Source organism: Melanotaenia boesemani, chromosome 2 (genome assembly GCF_017639745.1).
Source record: "Melanotaenia boesemani isolate fMelBoe1 chromosome 2, fMelBoe1.pri, whole genome shotgun sequence".
Classification (NCBI taxonomy): domain Eukaryota; kingdom Metazoa; phylum Chordata; class Actinopteri; order Atheriniformes; family Melanotaeniidae; genus Melanotaenia; species Melanotaenia boesemani.
The window spans coordinates 23,860,720-23,883,085 of record NC_055683.1 but is presented as its reverse complement, the minus strand read 5'-3'; the positions used below and the strand labels follow the sequence as shown (position 1 = coordinate 23,883,085).

General features: G+C 41.2%; 1 protein-coding gene across 1 annotated transcript; it reads right to left on the bottom strand.

Moving 5' to 3' along the window:
• Positions 1-111: 111 nt before the first annotated feature.
• On the bottom strand, positions 112-21,876 carry grid2ipa (glutamate receptor, ionotropic, delta 2 (Grid2) interacting protein, a). The gene is given in 23 exon segments (XM_041996420.1): positions 112-195; positions 651-808; positions 912-1,106; positions 1,253-1,342; positions 1,696-1,783; positions 1,926-2,381; positions 2,384-4,306; positions 5,397-5,725; positions 6,267-6,414; positions 6,533-6,639; positions 7,112-7,273; positions 7,459-7,610; positions 8,130-8,426; positions 8,882-8,926; positions 8,928-8,949; positions 9,101-9,186; positions 10,030-10,305; positions 19,222-19,376; positions 19,470-19,640; positions 19,643-19,723; positions 19,725-19,782; positions 19,875-20,142; positions 21,444-21,876. Coding segments are annotated over 22 exon segments (5,316 nt in total). The 5' UTR covers positions 21,526-21,876; the 3' UTR covers positions 112-195; positions 651-683.
• Between the last annotated feature and the right edge of the window lie 490 nt (positions 21,877-22,366).

Sequence of the window (22,366 nt, the reverse complement as noted above, 5' to 3'; positions counted from 1 at the left end):
TAATGGAATGAGTACAAAAGGATTAAAAATGCAAACAGATGGCATGTTCAAACAATTGGTTTTATGTGTTTTATGTCAAATATTTCAGCTTGTATGATGCATGGTTACCTGCAGTGAGGAAGTTGATTTGAAGCCTGTAGTCTTGTTGGTTTTAGGTTGGCTGTTATTCAGATAGTTCCCCATTGCCAACACAAACTAAAGAAGTTAAAAAAAAAAAAAAAAGATACAAACAAGATATAATATACTGCTTTTCTTATTCCAGTTTACAGAACAGGCTGTGTCCTTAGATAATTAACTCTTCACACCTTGATAACAAGCACCATCTTCCTAAATGAAGCAATAGATGTATCTGATGCAGTACATGAAAAGGTTATAGCAGCAAACGCTTTTACACCTCTGTGAACTTTGTATGTACTGGGTAGGGGGAAAACATTTGTGAATGGTAGCTCCATCTGACAACCCTGCAGCTGACCCAATGGGCTCCATATGGAGGTACGACAGGCAGAATGCCAAGCAGGAGCAACATCACCTACAATATTTGTAGAATTTTACAGTATAGTTTACAGTGTATATATATATATATATATATATATAGATATATATAGATATATATTCCTTTTTAAAATGCTCCTTTAATTGTGATAGACTACCTCTAGGTATCTTAGCAAGCTTCTTGCTGGTTTTCAGCTCCATGGAGGGGCCTTATATATACAGTCGTATGCTCCTCTCAGTTCCTCTGTCTTCTCCTGAAGAGAACATTTGAAGAGGAGGCTCTGTAGACGGGTCTTGTACTCGGGTACGATAACATCTGATAAACAAAAGTGCTGACATGAGTCTAACAGAACATCCACAAAATGATTTTATATACATTACATACAAACAAAAACCAACCCCTGTTGCCAGGGCTATACCTGCAACACAACTGTCTGGCTCGCTAAGTTTACTGGGGTCCTGTCGGTACTCTTCATACTTTTTCACCTCCTCTGCATCAGGGGCGTACAGCAGCAGCTGTTTGATGTGAGCTGGCTCCAGCCTATCTGTGGCCATGTTCATCAGTATCTGACGCAACTCCCCAGGAGACAGCTTCAGGTGGGCTATCAGGATGGCTTGAAGTTCACAAAGAAAATAAGTTTATTATTGGATGGTAAAATGCTCATGGCTATTAGGAAAAGCAACAGTTTTGTTATCAACTGATGAGAATTTAAAAATTGTAAATGTATGTAGAATAATAAAATAGAATAATCATACTCACAGGCATTGTAAGCCTTCTTATGGGACAATATTTCAACAACATCTTTCCTTTTGAAGGTTTCTAGCTGCGGAGGTGGCTCTAGAAGAGGCACTGAAATGGAACCAGTGTTTGTTAAATTACAAATATTACAGGCATGTTTGAGAGAACGTCAAGAAAGGCAGATATAAAATTAAGTTTAAATTGAGTTAATACTGACTTCATGAAGGCAAAAAACAAGGAATAAAATGGCAAATCAATTTATACATTCAAAACATGAGAAATACTCTGTATTCAGGGTAAAATGGATTGAAAATTGCTATTTTTTGTCAAATTAACCACTGATTACAGTATTTTTCACATACTGCATGAAGAGGACTTGGATTAATCCAAAGCCCTTGGACTAATGGCACATGATAATTTACATTTAAAATATTGCAGATGTGTATTCAGTTGCAAGTACTCACAGGAGCTCTTCTGTGTCCCAAAGTGAAGCTCCAGATCCAAATACTTCACCATGTCATGCAGTTTGTCATAGTCAGAATTTGCACCCAACTTAAAAAAAAAAAAAAAAAAAAAAAGAAAAAAATGTAAATAAAAAGAAAAAAAAGCTTAAATTATGTAGTTTTATAATGTAGTTTGTGTTCAAATCAACTGTACAGTTTAAAAAACTTAGTTTGATCCCCACACAACTTGCCTGTCCCCAAATTGTCCCCTCTGAGTTTTCCACCTGTTCCCAGCGCAGCCGCTTCACACTCATGTGGTTGGAGTCCATCCTGGATAAACTGGGTCTTGGCAGTGGTGGAGGGGAGCATGGAGGTGGGAGGGGTGGAGGTGGAGGTGGTTCCAGATGCTCTGTTGGATCAGAGAGAGAGTGGGGGAGGGACTGGGGCTGACTCTGGCTATGGGGTTGCTTGTGGTGGGGCTGGGACTGTGGCTGGTGTGGGGACTGCAGCAGGTGGTGTGAGGGCTGCGACTGTGGACGAGCAGTTTGGGTGGAAGTCTGGACCTGATGCTGTGACTGGTGGTGTTGAGGCAAAGGTTGGAAGGTGGAGAGGGTGGGCTGGAGGGGCTGAAAGGTGGAGAGAAGTGGCTGGGGCCTGTGGGGCTGTTGGGGAGGATGGATGACATGGATCTGGTGCTGGTAGTCCTGAGGAGGGGCTGTGGGGTGTGGTGGATGTGGTGGATCTGGGGTGTGCTGGAATGATGGTGGGTTTGCTGGATAGAGTGGGGTCTCTGTGGAGAGGGTTTGGTGGGCTGGGGGTGATGAGTTTGATGCATCTGCTGTGATACTTCAGTTTGGTGGTGACCTTTGAGACTTCTGCGGCTGTGATGGGAGTGGCTGTCCCGGTTTAGCTGAACCGGGAGGGAAGCAGGCTCTTGCTGGACTTGATGAAGAAGCTCTGTGGAAGAGTGATGAGGCTTGGACTGATGCATCTGATGGGCTTGATGCAGTAGTTCAGTAGATGAGTGATGGGGCTTGGCTTGGTGCATTTGATGGAGAAGTTCAGTTGATGAATGGTGGGGTTGTCCCCGATGCATCTGGTGAGCTTGATGGAGAAGCTCAGTTGAGGAGTGATGAGGCTGCATTTGCTGCATTTGGTTAGACTGGTGCAGAAGCTCTGCTGAAGAATGATGGGCCTTGGATTTTTGCATCTGATTGAGCATTTCTGATGATGAGTAGTGGACGTGGACTTGCTGCATCTGCTGGAGCACCTCAGCAGATGAGTGGTGGACCTGGGATTGTTGCAACTGGTGGAGCATCTCTGCAGAGGAATGATGAGCTGGGGCTTGGTGCATCTGATTGAGCATCTCCGTTGAAGAATGATGCGGTTGGGGTCTTATGCCTTGATGACTTTGGTAGATACCCTCAGCATACTGACCTTGTTGGCTTGGATGTACTGTTGGTTGAGGTGAAGGCTGATGTGGGGGAGGGGCTGAACGAGACAGTCGTCGATGGTGATGACTCTGGTGGGCTTGTTGCTGCTGAGCTTGGCGAATCATATAAACAGGGTGGTTTGCATGGGGATGGTTGGAGTCTGGGGAGGGGAGTGGGGGTAAGGACTGGTGTATTTGTTGGAGAGGCAGGGGTGAATGGGCTTTCTGTTGTGTTGGCTGAGCAGGCATTGATTGGTGGCTCTGGTAGATCTGCTGCATCTGCTGCTCTTGATATGCTTGCTGCTCCTCGTAAGCTTGAAGCTCCTCATAAGCTTTTTGCTCCTCATAAGCTTTGCGCTCCTCATATGCTTTTTGTTCCTGGTAGGCTTGAAGCTCTTCAAATGCTTTTTGTTCTTTGTAGGCTTGACGCTGCTCATATGCTTTTTGTTCTTGGTAGGCTTGATGCTGTTCATAAGCTTGTCTGTCTTTGTAAGCCTGCTGCTCTTGGTACATTTGTTGCTCCTCAAAAGCTTTTTGCTCCTCATACGCTTTTTGTTCTTCATAAGCCTGTCTGTCTTTGAAAAATTTCTCTTGATAGGCCTGCTGTTCTTGAAACAGTTGCTGTTCGTCATAGGTTTTTTGCTCTTCATATGTCTGTCTCTCCTTATAAGCTTGCTGCTCTTCATAAGCTTGTCTTTCCTGGTAGGCTTGTTGTTCTTGAAATGCTTTTAGCTCTTGTATGGTTGCATGTACCTGCAGCTCCTCTCTTGACGGCAAGACTTTATGTAAGGAGTGGCGTTTAGGTGGTGGGTTACTGCGGGGAGGAGGTGGTGGAGGAGGGCCTGATTTCCGCCGAATGGGCACATACACTCTTGGTGAGTGCTCAGGAGTGTACTTAATGGCTTGTTGTTGCTGCTGTTGCTGAGGCTGAGTCTGTGGAGGCGCTGGAGGAGGAGGAGGAGGAGGGTCGTTGAACTGAACAGGTGGGGGTGGAGGAGGGGTCATCGGGGGAGGAGGAATGTGATCAGAGGAAGAGGAATAAGTGAGGGAGGAGGCGTTTTCTTCTCCGCTGCTACTTTGGACATCACTTGGGCTACTAAGCTCTGGAGCCACAAATCCTCCATTCTCATCTTCGTCCACCCCCAGCTCGTCTTCATTATCATCATCATCCTCATCTGGGAAGCCCATCTGCACAACATCCTGGCATTAACACCAATTACACCTCATTAGATTTTAATGTCAAAGTGGAACTTTAGGAAAACTTAAGGTACTACTCTGAAAACTACTTACTCAAAAAACTACATCAAAGAGAATCTTTTTGTGTTCTTAATTCTAATCCAAATTCTTAACTCATGACTAAGTATTTCCAGACAAAAGGGCATTTCTCTCAATCATCTAATATAAACTGTTATTGTTTAGTGCTTTCGTATTTATCTTCTTGCAAAAAAACAGATTTTTTTGCTTAAAAAAACAGTACCTGAAAATTGTATCTTAATCTGCCAAACATCTGTACAAACATCTGCAGAGAACTTTAAAAAGTGAAATCAATTACATACTCTTATCAACAGACAGCTTCACTTATCAGAAACAGTCACAATGATGACAAATTGTGGCCTGCTCTCCTTGAACCAAATTACTTTGTAAAGGGTTTTAACAACTAAAGTAACAAACAAGGTTTCTTTCTGTAAATGTTATATGAGATAATTAAACTTCCATTTAAAAAGTCAAATTAGAAGCAAATGCACATAATGTTTTGAGTGGCAACAGAGGAGGAAGGGGTACCTTTTCTTATATATCTGAATCGTACATTGTATTTTTAAAGATTGTACAGGGTTAAAATAGCAAAAAAAAAAAAAAAAACTTAATTTTGGGAATCGAAGTACACAGGTGAAAAAAATTTGTTTAATTTCAGAAGACATGCATTTCAAATTCTTGATTTCTCAACCTGATTTTGTTTCACAGAAAATGTGATGGCTTCCATTCCACAGGTAATTATGGCCAGTACTCATTCTGTAAATGTCTGTGTGTCAACTTTGGCCTGTTTTACATTTGAACACATGGTTTTTAATTAGTGAACAAGAGGGAATTAGTCTACCACGGGGAATAAGCCTACAGTCACCACAATCTAAAATTGTAAGTATTGTAAGTAAGTATTTTAGGTATTTTGATTTTCAAGTAAATAACTTTTTATGGAGAACTGGTAACAATTTGTAATTGTGGATTCTGCATCAAACAAAGTCAGATCCATTTAAGCTAGGTTTTTCTCTGTACTGGATGGATGTGACTCTACCTCTTCATAGTCATTTTCAGGGGTCAAAAATTCATCAACGATGGCCACCCTCTGTCCCAGCTGCTCGCTCAGTGCATCCAGAAAGCGATCTGTATCTTCTGAACGAGGAGGTTTGGAGAAGGTGTAACGCCGTTTGTTGCTGTGATGGACAGGTGGGCTAGATGGGAAGTCAGGTTCTGGAGGTGAGGGAGGGGGACTGTCCAGGCTGATGTAGGGATTGGACTCACCACTGGTCTGACTTGTTAACCCTGATGGGTAGAACTGGGCTGGAGGTGGACTAGGCAGGGGCTCAGGCCAGGATGAATGGGTTGGGGGGCCTTTACGGCAACCTGAGACAAATGATAGACATGTGTAGCTATACATTGAGAACTTAATCTCAGCTTTATTTAATCATGCTACATGCAAAACTTGTTAAAAATGTCTCACCACTGAAACCCAAAAATGTATTCATTAGCAAAACAAATACAACAGTGTTAAGTAAATACAGTTTCAAGTTAGATGAGTCTTAAAAGTGTGATCGCGACTTAACATCTGTTCACACAAATCGCACCTAAAAGTACATATACTAGCAATAAAATTAAAATACATTTTTGGTTGAAGGGTGTTTTTAATAGTGTGTTTTAGTTCCACTTCCACCATCACCATGTTCTTTGTCGTGCATCAGTATTTGAGATTAAAAATTTAAAGTTAACTCAAAAATTGCTGCGTTTATCATCGCTCATACTCAGCAGCACTATTCAAATTTCTTATTTTCCTTCTTTTAATATATTCCTGAAAATAAACATACTTACTGATACACACAACAGATCAAATAGGAACTAGTCTAACATAGAATGAGTTGAATTTAATTGCAGCTAGTGTTTAAGCTACCTGTGTTTGCATGTACTGTCGGGGATGCTGTGCGTGAAGGAGGTTCCAGGTCCAGCAAACTCTCAGGAGCAGGAGGAGGCCGACTCTTCAGAGACTTGGACCTCTTGGCTGAGTACATGTTCTCCAGTTCAGCGTACACAGCTGACAGCTTGTATGGTGGGAATGTACAAAGAAACTGGAGTGAAATTTTTTTATCCTAAATGAATATTGATAAATTCTACTGTAAAGATGTTTTCCAGAGACAGCAGACCTAGGTGGGTACATACATTGGTAAGGTTATTGGGAGTCTCAGGGAGAGAGGTACCATCTCCAGACTGCCTCTCTCCTGGAGCCAACCTCATCCCTGTTTCCTGTGTTGGCTCTGCACGGAGGCCTATAGTAATACATAATTAGAATTACTTAAATACAACCCAAGAGGTTCATTTAGCTAATAAACCCATACTTGGTTACCAGACTGCATGTTTACAGTGTGTGGGTTTAGGTTAATTTGGGATGAGTCTTGCATTACATCAACAAGCTGTACTAGTCAAGTGGCTCCGAGAGCATTCAGCTCTTTTGCCTTCATAGGAATCTACAATACTATAATTAAGTATATAAGCAAGATTAAACTGAAGCAAGATGCTCTGTCTATGTACAAGAAGTTTAAGATGGGAAGCAGAAGTACACAAACTCTACATACTAACAAAACACTAACTAATATTAGACAAGATGATGTTTACAATCACAATGTGAAAACTGTGAGTGTTCATGGTAACAAAGATGATTGTGATGAGAATCAAAGAATCTGTGGTGGTAATAGAGTTAGTGTTGCTACAAATAATGAGGAAGATAATGATTTTCAGTACCCATGCCCAAGTGTGTGCCAATGACCAGATCATCAGAGCTACGTCCCCTCACACTGCTCCTGTACGTGGTCCCTGTCACCCTCATGGAACTGCTGCGGCGATGAGGCTCAGGGGCAGACTCGGGCTCTGGAGGAGGGGGAGGTGGTGGTGGTGGTGGTGGAACTGGAACACATACACACATTGGCAATGCATAGGAAGAGGAGTATGACGAGCTGCACAGCAGCACCTGTGTGGATCACTGATTTAAGTCAAGATCTTCATGATTAATCTTTCCCATGATAGCGTCCATGAGCCACATGTGCATAAAGTAAAAAAAAGAATGTAAAAGGACAGAAAAATGCACATACCTGGTGCTTTGTATCCAAGAAAACGTGAAATCTTGTTCTGGCAGTGTTCCTGTTCTTCATATGTCAGCAGCTGGTAAACAAACTGCCAGATCACCTGTTTGGCAGGAGTATCCAGCACTGGGAATACATCCACGATCAGGGTGTCTACATTTCTGTGGCCATGGAAACACAGGCAAGGTGACAGAGATCACCTTGGTTTCCATTCTAAGGTCACATGAATTAGTGGTTTTCAGCATGTTGAGCTGAAGAGTATGACAAACCATGCACATATGTGAATCAACTTACACTTGCTCACATGCACCCCCCCCCCCCCCCCCCCCCCCCCCCCCCCCCCCCCCCCCCCCCCCCCCCCCCCCCACCCCCCCCCCCCCCCCCCCCCCCCCCCCCCCCCCCCCCCCCCCCCCCCCCCCCCCCCCCCCCCCCCCCCCCCCCCCCCCCCCCCCCCCCCCCCCCCCCCCCCCCCCCCCCACACACACACAAATGATAAATCTATAAGCAGAATCTATTGTACTTGAAGCAAAGGTGATAAGGCTTTGACTTGTGTCAAAGCCTTATTAGTATAGCCAAAATTTATTTGATAATACTCAACGAGCTGATTTGTTAATATTGTTTATTCAACCAAATAGACTTTAATTTTTGGTTTCCCCCAGCCTCCATGCCTGCACAACTCCCTGTGCTGGAAGAAATTCTCCAAAGCCTTGCAGATGGTGTACCTCTCCTGGATGGTCAGCAAGTGCTCCAGTTGTTGTCCAAAGGTGCGACCCTGAACCCTGATACTGGGCGGCAGGATCTCTGCAACCCACTGCAGGGAACTGAGCACTGGAGAGCGGGCACGTTCTGTGGGAACACTGCCCCCTGCAAGGTCTTGCTCAGATAGGGAAAAAGTAGCTGGACCATCCTCGACTACCAGGGTGGGCATGGCACCACTTCCCTGCAGCATGGACACCACCTTCTCATGGGAGGAGGTCCTGCAGCAAGACACATGGTACTTCAAAGGGACATTTGCAAACAATAACAAATGCAAACATTTGTATTGAAAAGGGTTATTTGGTAGAAAAGATTCTAAATTAATAAGAAGACAATAACACTATTTTTGCTTTAATCCATGCTTTAACTATACAAACCAAATACTGAGAAGCTCTATATTCTGCAGAAGACCTTACATTTGCTAGACTGCAAAGTCTCTAAGGTACTTCCTTATCACCACTTGCCTTTTAACTTAAGCTATTTTTAGAATCAAATGGCCCATCTGAAATTAGATTTTTACTTCCTTCTGTGACTGTGAGCTCTATAAACAACAAAACAGTCAAGTGGCAACCTCTTCATTACTTCTTATCTCGTTCTGGTTATTTTCTGGCATTAGAGCTTACACATTCACATAGAACTTGGGTACATGCATGCAAACAGTAGTTGAGAGCTCAACCTCATGTCCAGTCCGTTGAGAAAAAGGATTCTGTCTCCTGGTTTAACCTGCCTTGTCAGCAGGGCTTCCTGCACAGTAGAAAACAAGTTGGAGACCTCTCATTTAACCATTGCTGCATTACAAAAAAATGTAGCATTTATGGAGACACAACCGCCTTTTGTCAGTTGTCATTTAAATGTGATAGTTGAACACTTATGGACACAAGTGTTCCTAACTTACCAGGGATAACTGAATCAATCCACACTGGAGCATGGCCTCTCAGAGTGAAGCCAAAGCTTGTGTTGCCCTTGCATACTCTTACAGTCCTGGAGAGAAAGATTTGAGCTTTGATTAATAACTGAGAGGAGGGATAACCCCATTAAATATGATGTAAAGGAAGGATAACAAATAATTCATAAGCACATTTGGTGTTGCAGTATGAAAAAAGGAAAATAATCATTATTAAAAACCTTAATAAAAGAGAAAATAAAACCATAAATACACTATGCTTAAGTGTAGTAGAATTTATTAATTACTAATGACTCATCTCACACAGTTTTGCATTAGCTGAGCCCAAGGGAGGCTTGCCAACAGATTTCCATATTCATCAGTCTGTTTAAAATTCACATCTTGAATGAACAACCCTGCTTAAATATGGATAATACATCCAGAGGGAGCAGAACAACAGCTTCATAGGCCAGAGCTACAGAAAATATCCATTTCTTAGAGGTGTTTTATTCCTGTAAGTTCAGGAGACAGTAACAGGATGTTTACAATCATGTTCTGTGTTACTGAATATTTTCATATGAATAATTATTGGGATTTTAATAACCAAACAGAGAAGCATTTAAAAATTCATTAAATCCAACAAGTCACCAGCCACATTATTTAATACGTTCACATACAGTTCTTTTGTTGAGTGTTGCTAAATTAGATGAAACACAGGAAACTTTTCATTTAGAGAAACAATTTATTTGAAAAATCAATTGGGGAAAAACCCAACTGTGACTCAGTCTGACTTAAGTAAAAAATAAATACTCAGAGATGGACAAAAAAAGATGTAATACTTCTAACATATTCTCTAAATATGTGGCATGATTTGGGCTCTTTCAATGCATCAAATAAACCCCCAAAAACTAGAAAGATCACTGATTATTGTTAACACAGACCTGCAGTTGGTGGTGGTGCCACTGGAGTGGCCTGCTATGAGTGAGGTGGTCTTTCGCATGCCTCTGGCAGGGAGGGCCACACCTTCCTCCGCGTGCGTGCGTGGCACTGAACTTGCACGGGTGGAGACAAGGAGGCGCTCGGGGTGATCCTCGCTCCTGCTGCGACGAAGGTGGCTGCGGCTGGGGTCACTAAAGCTCCGCCCCTTCAGCCGGCTCATCAGACTCTGAGAAACCACCTCGTCAAAACGCTCCCGGTGCTTTTTGGGAATGAAGATCCTGGCAAACATTGTGCAATCACAAACAACCTTAGAATGACTAAAACGAATCTGCAGGATAGAAAATGAGAGGCAGTTTCCAGATCAAATTCACTGACATCACAAGTGCATTTCCACATAAATCCAAATCATTTGTATCCTAATCTCTCAAAACATCCAACGTCCAAAGCAGCCACAGACTAGAGGTATTCTTGCTCTGATATGCATTGTTCTTGCTACAAAATCCATTTAGTTGGTTCAGAAATAGTTCAGTCCATAGCCCCTCATGGGAGGGTTGAGGCAGGTAGAGCTGGGTGTTTCAGAGAGAATGTGCATGGGTGTGAGAGAATGACAGGAAAGATGAGCTTTGTTGTGCGATCACATCAGCAGCTGTAGGTAAGAGTGTTCAGTATCAGTGACAGCTCACAGCTAATAAACTAAAAAGGAGCTCGGTGCCAGAACCACCTCTGGGAGAAGCACTCCACTCCCTGCTAGCGTTATTTTCCCCTCTCATTATCTCCCTGTGTTTTGTCCCTTTAAAAGAAAAAAACCCAACCACATACACTTACTCACATGCTCCTCATGTGTATTTTAGTTTGTCATTTTGCCGTTTTTAGCTGAGCATTTATGAGTATGTAAATGAACCCAGATGCAGATAAAAACATGAAGTTCAATCAATAAATAAAAAAAAACGAATAGGACTAATTGTTCAAACACTGCATAAAACTTATCAACAACAGCTTCTGATGCCTAACCTCTGTGTCCTGACGTAAAAAATAGTACTGTGACTGCAAGATTAGTCAACATCAGCAGACAACTGAAAACAAAGAAGCATGCTCTGTCTGTTTTCTGTTTCCTGGGAACTCACATTTAAACCTGGCATCTAACACTGAAATTTTTGACTGAAAGAAATGTAGCTCCAACATACACACACATATATATAGACCTCACACACCTTAGTTATTTCTTTCATCTTTTGCATATTCTCCCCACCCCGCCTACCAAATGATGCTGCCTTGTCCTTAATACAACTCTGTCTTCTTGTCTCTTGGGTACTTTCATTTTGCAGAAGAGAAAAGAGTGCTTTGGTTTTCCAGAATGCCTCCATTCATGCAGCACAATTTCTTATTCAACTGCCCCTGTTAAGGTTAAGACTCAGGAGTATGGTTTGACTTTCACATGTGTCACTGTGAATTAACAGGTATAATGAGAGCATTGTGAGAAAGTAATGGTTAATTCTTTTTTTCTTCTCTATTTGATAATTTAAAAGAGAAAAAAGAAGAAAGAAAGAAAAAGTTTGATTATGAAGTGATGGCAGCTCATATTCAGTGTTGAGGGGAACAGACAGATATTTTCCCTCTGGTGTTTATACCAAAACAAAGTAGGCCTACCCGCTAATGTGTCATCCAAACTTAACAGATTAACGTGTACTACCATAAAATAAACAAATCAGGAACAAAGTTCCATCAATCCTTGAAGAATTCCTTGAGGAATAGTATGTCTTGGAAAAGTTATATTTAGCCTGTGCCATGTTTCTGCCCCTTGGAAACTAATCACATTATCTTACCCTCATGTCATTCAAACACACGCCAAATAGAAATAACCGGATTAAGTGTAACTGTTACTTAACAGCATAATAAAGTGTAGGAAACATTAGATGTTTATTAGTCTATATCATCCATCCATCAATTTTCAATACCTATTTAATTCAGTTAAAGGTTACTGAGGAGCTGAAGCCTACCACAGATGCCATCAGGTGAGAAGCAGGCTGCAGCCTGGATGGAACAGAAGTACACTAGAAATCTAGTACACACATATGCATGGGAGAGGAAATGAGCTAATAACACAAGGATGAAGTGGATTGTATTAATCATTGTACTGTATCATTGTAGAACTTTCTCTGTGGGAGGTCATCGTACATCATGTAGTGTCTGATGTTGCTGTGGTTATAAAATCTGGATATTAAGCGACAGTCTGAAAAAGATTTAAGCAACTGTAAGTTGGAAAGGATTCTTGATGGGCAGCTTTTTGGTAACGATTACTTATTTAACTGTCTGACAAAAGAGACTGAAATATGAGAATGAGAGCAATGTAATTGGGAATTTGGCTCTATTAACATACAGCTGCACGTCACAGTTTGTACAAAAAGATGCAAAAAGACTGAACTCATGTGAGTGTAGCTGAGTGTACACACACATGATCAATCTAATCTGATGCAAGTTTGTTAGTCCAGATTTTAGAGCTTCAATTTAATATAATTTCAGTCAGGCTAACACAGTTACATGCATTTTAAAAGCATGGTTTTGGTCAGACTGATAGAATAATTGTTTTCTTAGTATCATGTAAACATGCAGGTTAACCCTACAGGTCAACAAGATGCTGATTTCTATTTTTGTCAACTTATCACTTGCATCAGGGTTGCTGAGGACAAGAAGTCTATCATGTCCAATGACTCAAATCCTTAAAGAACTGCTGATTCATAATGAAAGGTTCTGCTGCCTGACTGTTAACTGATATTTCTTTTTTGTGAACCTTGTAGTGGACAACCTCATAACAACCTTACAAGTATTATTAAATCTATTATTTTAAAGGGAATCATGTGTTTAACTATGTGTTGTAATGTAAGCTTGTGATTACAGTTTTTGTGTGCATACAGCACACGCATTCACGTAAATTAAGAACCAAGGGAGTTTCTATGTAGGTGACAGTGATTAAGTGTTTGGTGTAGTCATGCAGCAAAGAGTCCACACGTCCCTTGAGGCTTGAGAGGTGCTGGTCTGTAACGCCAAGCTGCTGTGATCTGTGCTGCTATTTTCATCTGTGTATGACAAGAAAAAGTTGTCTCAATCGACAAAAAAAACCAGAGTAAGTGGCTAAAAATGTATCAAAGAGCAATTAAAAAAATGCATAAGTGGTAGGAGTTAATTAGCTGACAGCAAAACTATGGGCAAAAAAGGGGGTGAGATACAGAGACACAAGCATTTAAATGTGACAGAGCCATGAGAGTAAAGAAAGAAAAGAGAAGTGAAGCTGTTTCTTTTTCTAGGCCAGGGTCATGTAACTACCGGGAATGAAGCTGTGTCGTCTGTAACTTACAGTCTATGTAGGCCACACAACTTCCCTGAAAAACACTCATTCATCACCATGGATGCTTAGACAAAGGTCGTTAGGGAAATTGAAACGGAACAGGGCCATTTATTGTGCATTTTCGACAATCTCTATCTTCATTTAATTCTTTTACTTCTATTATCACCTCCACAACTTCTTTAGCTCCTTGTAATTCTGCTGTTGAGCTGTAACCTCAGTAAAAGAATCTTGTAAAATGTTGTAAAACATTTTAACCTGGCAAAAACAAACTAGTATAAACTTAAGTTCTTTCCTTCAATAAAGTTGGATGTAGGACTTGGGATGCCCTCAATTATAAGGAGGGCAAGAGCCATCTATAATTGGGTCTGAAGGAGGGGTGGATCAAGGACATAATGCTCAGAGGAATGAATGACAACTGCAATCAGCTGGGAAACTCATTGCAAAAACCATTATTATCAGACCTACTTCTGATCAGCCGATTTTGACAGCTGGGCTGAGCATGAATTTGCAAACACAAAGTACAACTAATGACACAGAGGAGAGAAATCAAAGAGTGGAATTAAAACAACAAAGTTATAAGAATGAGTACTGGTGGCTTTTCAGAGAGGTCTCAGAATTTAGCCGTTTTACCATCTTTTAATATGCTACAATCATAGCTTTATATGCAAACACAAAATATATATTTTATCATGAAAACAAAACGCAGCAGCACAACAGCACTTCAACTATGTTGAATACAACCCCAAACAATACAAAGTACAATCAACACTGATTAGATCAAAGCAAAAATAGCATACCGAAAGTGTCTGGAAAGGCTCCGATCCCTTCCCATGGCTCTTTTGGGCTTTGAGGATGTGCTGCAACTCAGTTAAGCAATGCAAATGCATCCATTCTATGAGTCTCCATCTAGTTTAAATAACTCTCCCAGATACAAAAAGAGAAGAAAAATGAAGGTGTCCTGGATCTTAAAAGCACTCGCTGCAGGCGGGGAAAGCAGCCAAATGAAAAAAGAGAATAAATGAGATAGAGGAAGAGAGAAAACTATCAAAGCAGCTGTAGTTTACTTTCCTCCACACCTCCAAAACATCCTCAGGCGGCATCATCAGCTGTTCTTCAACTTCATGGTTGGGGCGGCACTCTTTATTTGTTCCCATCTTTTATGGTCTTGTCAGATAGTCAAGGGTCAGGGTCAACAAAGGATCATCTTCTTGTTCACGATTAAAAGATAATCCTCGTCACTGAGGTGTCCATCACTCAGCAGTCACAGGTAGTAAGTGACTTTCTTCTGGTCCCTCAGAGAAGGAAGGAAAGAATGAGATGAATAGATGAGTAAGTGAGGAGGGAGAGAGGAGAGAAGTGGAAAAAGGAGGAGAGCCCCAGTGGAATTTAATAGGCAGGTCGGCACAATGATGAATGCGGGCAGGAAACAGTAATATGCGTAAGCAGGAACACAGCAGCTTCGACGACGATGACTCAATCTCAGTACTCCAGATAAAGTTCCTCTACTCCTGGGGATCAAGTGGCCATCTAGTACTTCAACTGTGGTGTTGGGGGTCATTTGGAGAGTAGATAACTACTAGTCCTTGATCCCCCAAAAGAAAGGGGCTCCATAATCCTTCAAAATAGAGGGGTAAGGCCAAAGAGGAAGAGGAACTGGAGTGGGCCTAACTCATGTGAAGTGCTCAACTGTATAAATAATACTTCTCATTTTCCCTAAATGCTAATATCTACCCAAATCAGAAGGTTTATTCAATTCAAACACTTTAAGTCTATATACAGAAACTCACTGTCAGTTTTCAGCCTAACATTCACTGTAATTTTGCTCAGTTCCTTACAACAAGTGAAATACATGAATAGACAAGCTTATGTTTTCAAAGAGCGTCTCTTACGACACGTCTCTTACGAAGTGAGTCAGAAAATTAAGAGAGAATTTATTAGAAGAAGTAGGCTGCTTAAAAATAGAACACATCCTATGGGAGGGTGAGGCGAAACGGCGGGGGGGACAGAGTTAGACTGAGCAAAGCATAGCCCAGCTGGTCAAGTCTTGTGAGGCATAACGAACAAGAAGCATGGTCATAAGCTGTTAAGCACACCTTACATCCTGTGATACATGACCTCCATGCATCATACCAAGGTGGGGCAGGTTTTTTTTTTATACTTGTTCTGACAGCATCGTAGCAAGCAGACAACTGGCTTTAATATAGCACATTCAATAATCTTTCATATGATGTACTGGTATCTGTTTTCTGAATTTCTTAGTCAGTCTCTTAGTTACAACATATCTGACAATGCAGAAAATTCATGTCAACAAATTCAGACTAACAATATGTGCCTTATCTTAAACAGCTTGTGAAGCTTAAACTTGGGCAATGCTTTGAAGTGAATGCTTCAGCAATAGCACTTGCTATCAAGTAGATGTTCTCACTCTAGTTTAGCATGTAGCAGGCTACCGCTTGCTACTTAAAGCAATAAACAAAGTACAGATAAGTTTCTGCAATTATCATTTAAAGCAATAGTCAATGTTGCTTCAAACATTAATATTTGGCTTTAATTTCACTCGACAGTATTCAAATCTCAAGAGTTTACACTCAATACCACTAAATATGAGTACTTTTGAAGGTAAAATATTGTGTTGTCATGCTTAATCATTATATTTTACAACGAAATGAAATTACAAAGCTTGACCATCAGTGGTGCTGAGTGAAAAATTGAGAGTAACAACAATCAGAGGGCATTTTTTTGGGGGGGACAAAAATGCAAGTTTCACAGCATCCATTCAGGGCTTATCATGAAATATTTAAGCCTCCGCTACAATTGACATCCCTACAGTCATTCAGCTTAACTAAAATGGCAGCTTTGAAACATGCCTATTAAATAATATAATGATTAATAAGAACAGAGTTTTTTCACATTACATTTTTCCCCCAGATTCCCGGGACATCTCACTGTGAGATTCAAGAGGAAACCATTAAACCAACACAGCACCCTGAGGCCATGGCTCATGGGCAAACTGGAGGCACACCTCCCCACAACTTATTAAAATTATACCAACATTTATGCTGAAAACAATTAATTAGCTTTTCTCCACTGGGAGAATTTTCAGATAATATTTAGCAATACTCTAAAATGCTCATATCCAGTTTTGGGATACATAGATATTTGTACAAACAGTCTGCTTACTAAAGCCATAGAGATCACAGTGCTCCTGAACTAAACACGTCATGCAATTTCGCAGAACTCAGCTATCTGAAGCTAGAGGATTTTAAGTTTTTTCCGAGTTGCTGTTACTTTTCTAACTGCTTAATGATGAGCAAAAATCGTAAAGAACTATCAGTCCTTTGTTGTCACAGTTAATGCATAATTAATGGAACTCCTGTGAAAAACAAAACATTACACAGCATTTTCAAAGGCATCTATCTACTAGGGGAATAGTGCCATCAAAGCTGTGAGAGACAGTTGTGTTCTATGATTGATGGCCAGGAAAACAGCTCTGTCCTTTAGCTGGAGGACACCGCAGATATACTCAACAAAAAGCAAGCCATTGTTCACAAACTGGCCCAATCAAAGCTAGTGTCTATGAATTCCTTAACAGTGAGACCATCACAAATGGTCACGAGAGAGACCAAACAAAGCTGATAGGAAACTTCATGATCAGTTAAATGCTCAAACTGCTGCACAATATGAAAATAAACACCACCTGAGTACTCACCTGAGCAGCAGTTCATAACTTCTTCCAGCATAGAACTTCAAAGCAAGTATGTGTGTGAGAACTATGGCTGTGGGTATGGCGATGAAGCATCTGCATGACTACCCTGTTTTCGTAGGTGTGAATATCTCAACCACCAGCAGGAAACTGGCTGTAGCAGCTATGAGCTGTATGCAGAGGAGGAATAAAGAGCATGCAGTGATGAGATCCAGAAAAAGAAAAGAAAATTGGTGCGGTGTATCAAGAGGGAACCACAGAAGACAAGAAGAACTGGGAAAGAAACTCAAGGAGAGAAAGTCTAAAAGAGAGCTGAGATGATGAAAAGGGGAACCCCAAAAAAAAAAAAAAAATTAGGAAAAAAAGAGAGCGCAGTATTGTGTGTTGGGTTTTGGTTTTCCAATCTATGCTGAGGAGGAAGAAATGCAATATACAGTGGTGAATTTCTAACTATACCCTTGGCTATAACTCCTGAGACGGGAGAAACAAAGAAATGACTTTAAAGCACTCACAGGAAGAAGCAAGTGCTGGATATCAGATTAACCTTATTTACTTATGTTTTTAATTTACATCTCTCAACCATTTCAAGTTAGGTGAAATGCAGAAGTTGGGATTGTAAATAATTGATTTCCTAGTACAATTAAGGTGTTTTTGCTCTCTCACTGTGCTCCCATTTTTATCTAAGTTTATACTATGATCAAACCCAATTGCAGGACAGTTAAGGTAAATAATGCAAGGGAAAACGAGCATGTAGCAGTTCGTTTGGATTAAGGCTTATTTAAATGTTTTGATTTGTTTTTGCCTGTGAAACACAGTGGATTACGTGGAATCTGTCACAAGGCTGTTAATAAATGACTGTGAATCATTTGGTTTTACGGTTTTACAGTTAAAGGGGGTGAAAAACCATTTACAAAGATTTAGCACAACCCGAGTAAAAAAAACAAACCAAAAAAAAAAAATGCAGCTTCTAAACAACAGCCAGAAAGAGGGGTGAGATCTTGTTGTTTAATCATTAGACAGAGCTTCAAAATATCACCTTAGTCTCTACCTACAATGCAAACACAGTATTATGCAGTGCTTAATGTTATGCACGCTTTCAAATATTAAACAGCATTGTAAACAGAATTATATTAACTAAAATATAATAATATAATATACATATTTTGGAAAAGAAAAACTTTTTCAATGTTGAGATGATATATTTGGGTATATAAGAAGTCAATATAAACTCAAACTAACACATAACCACTTTGTTTGGGGTTGAAAATGTCGTAGATAAGACTTGAACATTGTTGTTATGTCCAGATCAGAACAAAAATCCAGCCTCACCCATTTTATCAGCACCCCAACTTCTACTTTATATCACGCAGTGTTTGCAGTGGGAAGTTGAAAGACTTTGTTTTGGTTTGTTTTTTTTCTTAACTTTTTTAAGTCAGGCAACTTTAACACATCTTTAAGGTACTTGAAGGCCATTCATAATGTGCATTTCGCTGTACTTAAATGTACAATGATCTCCCAAAAAGTTTTGAAGCCAGCAAAATGTCTTCAATGTGTTCTTAACCAGTCCACATTGTCGCACATATTTCTGTCAGTAACTCAATTTCCCCTCCAATTTGCATATAGTAGGACAAGGACAGTGTTTAATTAAACAACCAACCCAAGTCTAATTAAAGTTTAGCTTAACTATATTGCACATTTAAAAATACTGACAGACAGGTTATTACAGTACATTGTTCCCCCCTAGATCTACATCTCTGGAACATTCTCCATAATGTCATCTTGTAAAAAATTACATAAAACAGAAAGGAATAGACTGACAGAGTTTATGCAGTCTACATGTAACAGAGGATTCACAAATTTTCAATTCACCTCAAGTATTAAGGTGAATAGAGAGGTGTGGATTGAAATGACTCCCTCCACCTACTAAAACTAGATGCCATAACCACAGATAACAGTTGTTTAAAAAAAACAACAACAAAGGAAGAAAGAAAAAGGAGCATGTGCTTCTTTTAATGCTGTTTTGACTCCATCATCAAAACCAGTTCTACGTGATCATGTGACAAAAGTCCCTTAAGAAGGACCCTCTATAAGATGCATGCACTCACTACCTCTGACTCTGAGTGTGTAGATGAGTAAGTGATTGGCTACCTGACACTGTCAATCAGTTGCTGATGCTCTTCTGTAATCAGAATGTCAGGCAGGGCTTCAGCCAGACTCTCCACATCCCTCTCAGAAGCATACTGCTTCAGCACCTCAAACAGCTGTTCCTTCACATCAGGCTCCTCTCCTAGTACCTCCTCCACCTGACAGTAGAAGATGAATAATTAAACAAAATAACATTACTGAAATATAACAACTTGAAGAAACTGCCTTGAGAAAGAAACTTTCACACCCACTTTTTTATTAAACTCCATAGCTTTGTGGGCCCGACTCTCCCTGACGCTGTCTCCACTTTGTGACAGCACCCTCATGCTGCTGCTCAGTCGCTTTGGTCTGCGAGCCATACTGAGCACACCCAGACGCAGAGGTCGACCCTGCGCTGCTTTGATCATGGCTGCTGCAGTTTTCATGATTGTTTTACTGGAATACCATTCACCTCCATGACATAGTCACCAACTTTGAGGCCACTGCGCGCAGCCGGACCACCAGGCATTGCATTCCTCGACCATCAGAGGACTGTCTCCCACGATGGTGAAACAAAACGGCCATCTGGGCCTGGGTGATGTCAATCTGAAAAGCAGGGAAAAATTTGCCATATTAGTGTAGGTTTGCATCAATTAAAAAGTCTAAATGAGGATTACGGAGTCAGCTGACCTGTTTCTAGCCGTGACACCACACCAATGCTGGGTGGCACGGTCTTCAGGGTCTGAGCCAGAGCAATGAGTGCCGGTGTGCTGAGGTTGGTCACATCTTGGCCCTCAATGTCCACCACCTGGTCACCGGGCTGCAAGCCAGCAAGGTATGCACTACTGCCCTCAACCACAGACAGAATGTAACTGGGTCCAGTACCTCCCAGCCGGAAACCAAATGCCTCTGGCCAGTTCTGATTGGTGGCAGGGAGTCCAAGGTCTGAGGGACAGTTAGAGGTTAGAGAGTCTCAAAGGAGTCAGATGATTAATGTTCTTCAGAGGCATTAGCACTTCATAAGTCCAGCACAGAAGGACAGTATATAGTTTTATCAGTTAGAAATTTTATGATGGGAAATAGTGCACTGGTTAATTTGGGAACCTTAGACAGGGAGATGCTTAGCTGTGGCAGCCAGAACACTTACACTGAATTCCCCTGGTTGACCATAAAAAAAGATCTCAGACAGTTTAAGTAATATTTTAAGTCGAACAAATCACAGCAATAGAAAAATCTAAGACAGAAGGTGGTATTTGTGACTGTGGGTATCTAGCCCACATGTTGAACCACTGGCCTTCCCTGGTCACTGGCCTCATCTTCTGCTGCAGAAAGTGTCCCACTGGACTCACTTATTTCCATCTCCACACTACAGTCATTTAGATGTCAAATATGTGCAGCATGTGGGACAACACAGAGATTACTCTGTGCTGGATTGTACACTTAGAAATACGTCAACACTTACTGTGTTGATCATACTTAATTTGATGTTCAAGTCTACCTGATTTCTGCCATCTTGCTTGAAAATAAGCCAGACTACAGTTCATTAAATGAATTTTGCATGTAAATTTTGCAAGTAAATCACATTTACATGGTTGACAACTAATAAGAATGAACAATTATAAAACTGGAACACAGTTGTTTGTTTTCAGTCACAAACACAACAAAATAATGTAAAACAGCAGATACACAACAGCATACAGCTGATTTTCTTTTTTGCATCTGAGCAAACAGAGATATGGAAACTAAGGACAATACAGATGCAAAAAGACTAAAATGTGGACAACATGCCCCCTCTTCAAAAGAAAAAGAAAATGAATCTAACTAAAAAGTTGGTAACAAAAAAAAAAAAAAAAGTCGGCACAAGTCTGGAAAGAAATGTCAGATCTGCTTCAATGTAAAAAAAAAAAAAAAGACAATTCAGATCTCAGTGAAGCAGAGGGCGAAATATTCAGAGTTAGATGTGGCTTAGTGAATAAAACATATCATATTCAAAGACTCAAAGTCACAGAAGTTAGTGTCAGACTGCTGAAATAAATCATCAAACCCAGGCATTAGGAAATCATCAAGACGAAGCTGTGGCTCATCTTTTCGCCCGAGTGGAAGACAAGCAGTAATGTCAGGACTTCTTTTTGTACTGTTCATTGCGACCCAGATAATGTGCTCTAGCTCCTTTTAGCTTCCCTCCTGCAGATGATGTAGTTCAGGAACATCATGTAATAATGATCAATCCAGAGAAACAGACTTACAGAAATCTTTGGAGGCACTCCGGGTCCCAGACTTGCTCTGGCGAAGGGAGAAGCGACCCTTTCTGCTCAGGAAACGCCTCATCCTTGCCCGGCTTGCGGCAGGGCACGTTCCAGCCAGCCTATCTTCGCCCCCGGCCTGGGGGTCTGTGCAGCCAGAGTGTGCCCTCAGACACCCTCGAGCTGCTCCTCACCTGAGCTCACTGCCTCCAAAAGTCTCTACCCAGCTGAGTGAATGAAGTACACTTTGAAGGTCACATCTGTGGGCTATAAAGGCCAGTGCCTTCCCCTGCTCTCAGAGAACCAGCAGTAAGGAGCTGAGGAGAAGAATGCCAAAGGACTGGGGAGAGCATTTCAGAATTGGGCTCTCCATCCTGGGTGAGGCTGTCCAGCCTCAGCCTTGGTCCAAACCCTATGGCTTAGCGATGAACATAAAACTGGGACACACTCACTTGGTCGTGAAATGGTTCATTGCAAGAAAAGGTACTGCGAAGCCCCATTTTTCTATAAATACCTTTCCCTCTCTCACTCCCACCCTCTCTCACTGTCTCCCTCTGTTGCTCATGTGGATGAGGTCCTCTCAGAGGGCTGAGGAATGACCCAGAAACTGTGGTGTACCAGCCAGGGACACTTCTATGATTATAGTGTTTGTGTTAATCTCAGTACTGGCGCACCAGTTAGAGATGTTTTCTTCAGACTGGCTCAAGGTTACATGCAACAGATCCAGTAGTGTTTGAGCTAGGCCAATCAATGGGGTATTTAGTACAGAAATGCAAAGAAAATTTAACAGACATGTAGATTAATAGTAATGTAATGAAGCTTTCATGTTTCCAACAATGAGCTGTAAATGCTTTACCTGATAGAAAAGTGCTTTCAGCACCGGTGTTATTCCACTTAATACACATCATTCACACTACAGTGACACA